Below are 9,309 nucleotides of genomic sequence, written 5' to 3'. Positions count from 1 at the left end.
ATAGTAAAAGAGAAAATAGCGGGTGAGAATTTTAGAAGACCGTACTTAATTTAATTTAAATAATTTGCTATATATGATTAAAATAATTATGTTGCTCTATGTAGTAAATATTTTTTGAATATTGTACATTTAAGTGATTTACCCAACAAATTATTATATGAAAGTCGAATAAGGCCCATAAAAGATTAGGCCATCATTCCGGCCCATAGATGGAATGTTAGAAAAATAAATACCCTTAGCAGCGTGAGGGCATAAAATTAAGTGTTGCAAGAGAAGACCTCGCCGCCTCCTCTCTGCACTGTAAGTCCCTTTCATTTTCATTTCTCCCATGCTTTGATGTGTATAATCTCTGTTCATAACAATCTTCATCAACTGTTAATCGATAACTTGCCCTTTTCATCTTCTTGTATGCATAATAACTAGTATTGTTTCATAAAACGCTTTCTTCGTTCTTTGTTGTTTACCACTATATCAGTATCAAGTACTTTCCCTTGGATTATCTATTGAATGCATAATAAATCCAGTTGAGTAAATAGCTTATTTTCTTTGTTAATCTTGAATCGAAATAGAAGAAATGTTGCAAGAAATACGGGTACAATTAGCTATTTAAACATTTTAGATTTGAGATCTATGGTTAAAACGTTTCGAATAACAAAGGCCTGGTGTTAAATTATAGCTACTAAATCAGTGGCCATTCTTTGATAATTGAAATATTGTTCAAAATGGGAGTGTTACTATATATGTAAGCTTTTATGAAGGTATATGTGTGTAACCTAAACCTTAAATGGATATGATACTGCCTTAATCTATTTTAAGACTTATGTTTACACCAGATAGGTATATAAATGATAAATATCATGAGAGCTTTCATTAATATTTGATAGTGCACTCCAAATAACAGATCTAGAAATTATTAAGTTGCTTAATGTGATAGTTGGATGTCAATTTTTTCAAGTTATAGTTGCTTGTTTATTTTCGTAAATTTGGAACATACAGGCATCTACTTGTTGTGCACATATCTTCTCTCACTAGCTTGTATTGTTGCTTGGTGTAATAAGCCTGACATGAAACGTACTTTGTTTAGATTGTAAACTATATTTTGTTTTAGAATAACTCCTTGTTTATACTTAAGTCTTACACTAAGATATCTTTTGAATAAACTTCTCCTTGTAAAGTGTGTTTTGGTTGATGTTTAATATTTGTTGGTGTTTCAAATGGCAGGAACAAAATAATTCTTAGTTACGTCAACAAGCATTCAAGATGGTGAAGTTCACAGCTGAAGAGCTTAGAAGGATTATGGACTACAAGCATAACATTCGTAATATGTCTGTTATTGCTCATGTGGACCATGGTAAGTAAATAAACTAATATTATTAACATTGCTAGTCTAACTCTTCCTTGCAAAATTGTTATCCATGTCAAATGAGAATGGAACTTTATTATGATCACCAGGAAACAATCTTGACATGAACACAACCTTACATGTTTTTGGGGTGGTACAGTTTGCTTAATATTGTTTCATTAGTTTGCTTCTGCTCTGCATTTTCATGGGACATATTCTTTTGTATTAGTGGATCATCTATGGTTTAACTAATCAGATGATGAGTTGGAGTTTCTAATTCTGTAATATATTTAACCTTGACAGGGAAATCTACCCTTACCGATTCTCTGGTGGCGGCTGCTGGTATCATTGCTCAGGAAGTTGCAGGTGATGTCAGAATGACAGATACACGTGCAGATGAGGCTGAGCGTGGTATCACCATCAAGTCCACTGGTATTTCACTTTACTATGAGATGACTGCAGAATCCTTGAGGAACTTCAAGGGAGAGAGAAATGGGAACGAGTACCTCATCAACCTCATTGATTCACCTGGGCACGTTGACTTCTCATCTGAAGTGACTGCTGCTCTTCGTATTACTGATGGTGCACTTGTTGTGGTTGATTGTGTGGAAGGTGTCTGTGTCCAGACAGAGACTGTGCTCCGTCAGGCCCTTGGTGAAAGGATTCGTCCTGTCTTGACGGTTAACAAGATGGACAGGTGTTTCCTTGAGCTTCAGGTTGATGGAGAGGAGGCCTATCAGACGTTCCAAAGAGTTATTGAGAATGCTAATGTTATCATGGCTACATATGAGGATCCCCTTCTTGGTGATGTCCAAGTTTATCCTGAGAAAGGTACCGTTGCTTTCTCTGCTGGATTGCACGGGTGGGCTTTCACTCTCACCAATTTTGCCAAGATGTATGCTTCCAAATTCGGTGTTGATGAGTCTAAGATGATGGAAAGGCTGTGGGGTGAGAACTTTTTTGACCCTGCCACCAAAAAGTGGACCACCAAAAACACCGGTACAGCTTCGTGCAAGCGTGGTTTTGTTCAATTCTGCTATGAGCCAATCAAGCAGATTATCAACACTTGCATGAATGATCAGAAAGATAAGCTCTGGCCAATGTTGCAGAAGCTTGGTGTAACCATGAAATCTGATGAAAAAGATTTGATGGGCAAGGCACTGATGAAGCGTGTGATGCAGACCTGGCTTCCCGCAAGTACTGCTCTTCTGGAAATGATGATATATCATCTTCCATCTCCTTCCACAGCTCAAAGATACCGTGTGGAAAACCTGTACGAGGGACCCCTTGATGATGCTTATGCCAATGCCATCAGGAACTGTGACCCAGAAGGGCCGCTCATGCTTTATGTATCCAAGATGATTCCAGCATCTGACAAGGGTAGATTCTTTGCTTTTGGTCGTGTTTTCGCTGGGAAAGTTTCTACTGGTATGAAAGTTAGAATCATGGGTCCTAACTATGTTCCTGGTGAAAAGAAGGATTTATATGTTAAGAATATCCAGCGAACTGTTATTTGGATGGGTAAGAGGCAAGAAACTGTTGAGGATGTTCCCTGTGGCAACACTGTTGCCATGGTTGGGTTAGATCAATTTATTACCAAGAATGCAACATTGACCAATGAAAAGGAAGTTGATGCCCACCCAATCAGAGCTATGAAGTTTTCTGTCTCACCAGTTGTGCGTGTTGCTGTTCAGTGCAAGGTTGCATCTGACCTTCCCAAGCTTGTTGAAGGGTTGAAACGTCTGGCAAAATCTGATCCTATGGTTGTTTGTTCTATTGAAGAGTCTGGAGAGCATATTATTGCTGGTGCAGGAGAACTCCACCTTGAGATCTGTCTAAAGGATTTGCAGGATGACTTTATGGGCGGTGCCGAAATTATAAAATCTGATCCTGTTGTCTCCTTCCGTGAGACAGTCCTTGAGAAGTCTAGTCGGACTGTGATGAGCAAGTCTCCTAACAAGCATAACCGTTTGTACATGGAGGCTAGACCAATGGAGGAAGGGCTTGCTGAGGCTATTGATGATGGACGCATTGGCCCTAGGGATGACCCCAAAGTTCGTTCCAAGATCTTGGCTGAGGAGTTTGGTTGGGACAAAGATCTTGCAAAGAAGATTTGGTGCTTTGGTCCTGAGACAACTGGTCCCAACATGGTGGTGGATATGTGTAAGGGAGTTCAGTACCTGAATGAAATTAAGGATTCCGTTGTTGCTGGGTTCCAGTGGGCTTCCAAGGAGGGTGCATTGGCTGAAGAGAACATGAGAGGTATTTGCTTTGAAGTCTGTGATGTTGTTCTTCATTCTGATGCTATTCACAGGGGTGGTGGCCAAGTTATTCCCACTGCTAGGAGGGTTATCTATGCTTCTCAGCTTACTGCCAAACCCCGCCTGTTGGAGCCCGTTTACCTTGTGGAGATTCAGGCTCCGGAGCAAGCTCTCGGTGGAATCTATAGTGTTCTGAACCAGAAGCGTGGACATGTGTTTGAGGAGATGCAGAGGCCGGGAACCCCTCTCTACAATATCAAGGCTTACCTTCCTGTCGTTGAGTCATTTGGATTTTCAGGTACCTTGAGAGCTGCTACTTCAGGTCAAGCTTTCCCACAATGTGTGTTTGATCATTGGGAAATGATGTCATCGGACCCATTGGAAGTTGGTTCACAAGCTAATCAACTCGTCCTTGATATCCGCAAGAGGAAGGGTTTGAAGGAGCAGATGACCCCTCTTTCTGAGTTTGAGGACAAGCTCTGAGACATATGTTGGAGGTTGCTGGCAGCAGATGCGAAAGTTTTGTTTTGCATTTATCATCTATCTGTTTGGGTAATTACTTTGAACATTTTGTGTTGTTGATTAGGATACTAGCTCGTATGCTTCTTGTTGCAGAACTTATTACGTCTATCTTTTCCAAGGATAAAAGTTTGTTTGTGTCGTATTTTATTTTAAGAAGTGTTTTAGTTTAAAATAGATAATCTTCCTCTGTTAGTTTCGAATATAATGAAATAGTTTCACTGTGGAAAAGATAATTACGCAAATCCTTGCCTTGCTAATTGATTGAATGCAACCTGTCATAAGTAACCGTACAAAATATATTTAAACTGTTACATTTTTTTTGAGCTATATAATTAAATTATTGGAGTGTGAGTTTATATCTAAATTATTCTTTTTATTAGTTAAAAATGGTATGTGTAATAAATTCTCTTTTTTATTTAAAAAACTTTTTTCACATGACATTGCACGTGAATAAAATACTCCAACTCTACAAAATTAAGTTAAGTTTTAAAATTTGTTAAAAAAGATCATGCTATTCAAAAAAAGGAAATTGTTATAAAATTAACCTTGCAATTGATTAGAAAAATGGACAGTGAGGGAAATAGAGAATTAAATAGAGAAACAGAGAAAGGAAATGTAATAGTATTTGTATTCTTTTCTATCTTTTCTTTTGCACAAATTGTGCCTTATATAGGCAAGAAACTATCATTGCATACCAAGTGGGCAAATTGCCTACCTTGACATCCACTAAATAAAATTTTTCAATACCTAACACTCTCTCTTGAATATCAAAGAATAACTAAACATAGTTATCCTGAACATCTATAAATCTTGTGTCTCGTTAAAACCTTACTAAGAAAAACTAGTAGGAAAAAGCCTAGTGAGGAAAAAAAAGTGCACACATTTGGTAATACGCCTTGAGTGCTACCTCATTAAAAATCTTACCAGGAAAACCCAGTGGGACAAAACCTTGGTTAAGGAAAAAAGAGTGCAGCGCGTATTTTACTCCCCTGATGAAAGCTTCATTTGATATTTTGGAGACGACGCATTCCAACCTTATATCTTAATTTCTCAAAAGTTGACGTTGGTAATGCCTTTGTGAATAAATCTGCAAGATTATCACTTGAACGAACTTGTTGTACATCAATATCACCATTCTTCTGTAGATCATGTGTGAAAAATAATTTTGGTGAAATATGTTTTGTTCTGTCTCCTTTTATGAAGCCACCTTTCAACTGGGCTATGCACGCGACATTGTCTTCGAATATAACTGTGGGTACTTTAACATCATTTTCCAGACCACATCTTTCTTTGATGATTTGTATCATCGATCTCAACCACACACATTCTGTACTTGCTTCATGAATTGCTATTATTTCAGCACGATTTGAAGAAGTAGCAACAATGGACTGTTTTGTAGATCGCCATGATATAGCAGTTCCTCCATGTGTAAATAGATAGCCTGTCTGAGATCGAGCTTTATATGGGTCTGATAAATAACCTGCATCTGCATAATCAATAAGGTCTACGGAACCTTTGTTAGTATAAAATAAACCCATATCAATAGTACCCTTCAGGTATCGCAAAATATGTTTGATACCGTTCCAATGCCTTTGCGTTGGGGATGAACTATACCTTACTAGCAAATTAACAGAAAATGTTATATCAGGTCTAGTTGCGTTAGCAAGATATATAAGTGCACCAATAGCACTGAGATATGGTACTTCAGGACCAAGAATTTCTTCATCCTCTCCTGGAGGTCGAAATTGATATTTTTCCACTTCAAGTGATCGAACAACCATTGGAGTACTTAATATATGTGCTTTGTCCATGTAAAATCTTTTTAAGATTTTTTCAGTGTAGGCAGATTGATGGACAAAAACCCCGTCTGCTAAATGTTCAATTTGCAGACCTAGACAGAGTTTTGTTTTTCCAAGGTCTTTCATTTCAAATTCTTTCTTTAGATATTCAATTGCCTTTTGGACCTCTTCACGGGTTCCAATGAGATTTATGTCATCAACATAAACGGCGAGTATAACAAACTCTGATTCCGTTTTCTTAATAAAAACACATGGACAACATCATTAATATAGCCTTCATTTATTAAGTACTAACTTAGGCGATTATACCACATACGCCCTGATTGTTTCAGACCATAAATGATCTTTGCAGTTTTATTGAGTACATGTCCCGAGACTTTTTACATGCTTCAGGCAATTTTAATCCTTCTGGGATTTTCATGTAAATTTCATTATCAAGTGAACCATAAAGGTAAGCTGTAACTACATCCATTAGATGTATATTAAGATTTTTATGTACAACTAAACTGATGAGATATCGAAATGTTATTCCATTCATAACAGGTGAATATGTTTCTTCATAGTTAACCCCAGGTCTTTGAGAGAATTCTTGTGCAATAAGGCGTGCCTTGTATCTTACAATTTCATTTCTCTCATTTCGTTTTCGTATAAAAACCCATTTATAGCCAACTGGTTTTACACCTTCAAGGGTTTGGACTATGGGTCCAAAGACCTCACGTTTAGCAAGTGAGTCTAATTCTAATTGAATTGCCTTTTGCCATTCTGACCAATCACATCTACGTCGACAATCGTCGACGGATTTAGGCTCAAGACTTTCACTATCTTGCATGAGGTTAATTGCAATATTATATGCAAAAATGTGATAGTGATGAAACTTTCCACGCAATTTCTTTTTCTTTTTCGGGTTCCTTTTTCTCTCCTCCTAATGGCGGAAAAAGTGTTTCATCAAACCGACAATCTGCAAATCGAGCAGTGAATAAATCTCCAGTCAACGGTTCAAAGTATCGAATTATGGAGGGTGAGTCAAACCCAACATATATGCCCAACCTTCGTTGAGGGCCCATTTTTGTACATTGTGGTGGTGCTACAGGCACGTATACCGCACAACCAAAAATTCTTAAATGGGCTATATTTGGTTCATGACCAAATACTAATTGTGATGGAGAGTATTTATTATAATGTGTCGATCTGGGACGTACAAGTGCTGCTGCATGTAAGATAGCATGACCCCAAACAGTAATTGACAATTTTATTTTCATTAGTAGAGGTCTTGCTATCAATTGTAGGCGCTTTATAAATGACTCTGCAAGGCCATTTTGAGTATGAACATGAGCAACATGATGTTCAATTTTTATTCCAATTGATAAGCAATAATCATTAAAAGTTTGGGATGTAAATTCTCCAGCATTATTAAGGCGAATGGTCTTAATTGGATAATCTGAGAATTGCGCTCTCAATCTTATTATTTGTGCTAACAACTTCGCAAACGCCAGGTTGCGAGATGATAATAAGCACACATGAGACTATCTAGATGATGCATCTATTAGGACCATAAAATATCTAAACAATCCACTAGGTGGATGAATAAGTCCACATATATCTCCATGAATACGCTCTAAAAAATCAGGAGATTCGATGCCAACCTTCAGGGTCGATGGTCTGGCAATTAATTTGCCTTGATAACAAGCAGCACATGAAAATTCATCATTTGTAAGAATCTTCTGGTTCTTTAACGGATGTCCAGTTGAATTTTCAAGAATTCGTCTCATCATTATTGATCCAGGATGACCTATTCGATCATACCATAACACAAATGTATTTGGATTGGTAAACTTCTGGTTTACGATCATATGTGCTTCAATTACACTAAGTTTTGCATAATATAGGCCAGAAGACAAAGTTGATAATTTTTCCAAAATATATTTCTGGTCTGAGACACTCTTGGTTATACCAAGATATTCAATATTCATTTCATTTAGTGTCTCAACATGATATCCATTTCTGCGGATATTTTTAAAACTTAACAAGTTTCTTGGGGATTTAGAAGAAAATATTGCATCTTCTATAACAATTTTTGTCCCCTTAGGCAGAATTATAGTAGCTCTTTCGGAGCCTTCTATCATTTTTGAATTACCAGATATTGTAGTAACATTAGCTTTTCTTCTAAGCAAATTGGAAAAATATTTCTCGTCTTTAAAAATAGCATGAGTTGTTCCACTATCAATTACGTAAATATCCTCTTGATTTATCATTGATCCAAACAAGATTTGAGGCATTTCCATATTTTCTTCAATAAGAAATAAAATAAGTATTAACACATGGTATATTACACAAATTTTATTTATTTACATTGACTAGGAAAATACAAACATCATATTTAATACAGATAAAAAGAAAAATATTTACATATTATTAGTCTTGTCAATATTCATATTTTCGTCTGGAAAATTTAAGAAATCAGCTACATCCAAATGCATAGGCTCAATATTATCTTCAGAGATAAAATTTGTCTCTGGATTATTTTCTGCTCTTTTTAATGATGCCTGATATAGCTGAACCAGACGTTTTGATGAACGACAAGTCCGCGACCAGTGCCCCACACCTCCACATCTATGACATACACTTTCTAAATTATTCTTCGGTAAAACTTTTGGATTTTTACCCTGCCTTTTATATTGCTGGTCATTTCTCGGTGCCAGCCGAGTATCATGATTAAAATTCCTTCTTTGACCACGACCACGATTGAGGCCATGACCTCTTTCTTGTTGGTTATAATTTGCCTGATTCACTTCAGGGAGTGACAAAAAATCAACGGGCCGACTATTATGATTTTTCATTAATAGTTCATTGTGACGTTCAACAATCGGTGAGAAAGTAATTCAGAATATTTTTTAAATTCTTTTTCGCGATATTGCTGCTGCAGGAGCATATTCGCGGGTGGAAATATGGAGTATGTCTTTTCAAGTTTATCTTGCTCAGTGATCTCTTCTCCATATAAATTTAACAGAGCTATAATTCTAAATAAAGCAGAATTATATTCAGTTATATTTTTAAAGTCCATTAGTCTCAGATTTAACCAGTCATGACGTGCTTGTGGAAGCATGACCAACTTCAGGTGGTCATATCTTTCTTTTAAATTTTCCACAATTTCAGGGGATTCTTTAATGTAAGATATTGTAATTTTAGCCCCTCGTCAAGATGGTGGCGGAGAAAAATCATAGCTTTTGCACGGTCTTGACTAAATGCCGTGTTATCATCTTTAATGGTGTCTGCCAGACCCATTGATTCTAAATGAATTTCGGCATCAAGTGCCCATGATGAGTAGCCTTTTTTAGAGATATCAAGGGCAACAAGTTCAAGTTTGAAAATATTTGCCATTTTATGA

At 36.8% G+C, this 9,309-nt stretch overlaps 1 protein-coding gene across 1 annotated transcript; it reads left to right on the top strand.

The window, feature by feature from the left end:
- The first annotated feature begins 215 nt into the window (after positions 1-215).
- On the top strand, positions 216-4,251 carry LOC129889222 (elongation factor 2-like). Its single transcript, XM_055964431.1, has 3 exons — positions 216-300; positions 1,222-1,351; positions 1,646-4,251. The coding sequence occupies exons 2-3, from the start codon at positions 1,261-1,263 to the stop codon at positions 4,084-4,086; spliced, it is 2,532 nt and encodes an 843-aa protein (XP_055820406.1). The 5' UTR covers positions 216-300; positions 1,222-1,260; the 3' UTR covers positions 4,087-4,251.
- Positions 4,252-9,309: the final 5,058 nt, after the last annotated feature.

This window comes from Solanum dulcamara, chromosome 5 (genome assembly GCF_947179165.1).
Source record: "Solanum dulcamara chromosome 5, daSolDulc1.2, whole genome shotgun sequence".
Lineage (NCBI taxonomy): Eukaryota > Viridiplantae > Streptophyta > Magnoliopsida > Solanales > Solanaceae > Solanum > Solanum dulcamara.
Note: the sequence above shows the minus strand (reverse complement) of the source record. Positions and strands in the feature narration are given on the sequence as shown.

Bases quoted from the DNA above. Each gene is read 5' to 3' on its own strand.
- LOC129889222 (XM_055964431.1), top strand. From the start codon at position 1,261: ATGGTGAAGTTCACAGCTGAAGAGCTTAGAAGGATTATGGACTACAAG. The intron at 1,352-1,645 runs GTAAGTAAATAA...TAACCTTGACAG, and splicing joins TATTGCTCATGTGGACCATG to GGAAATCTACCCTTACCGAT.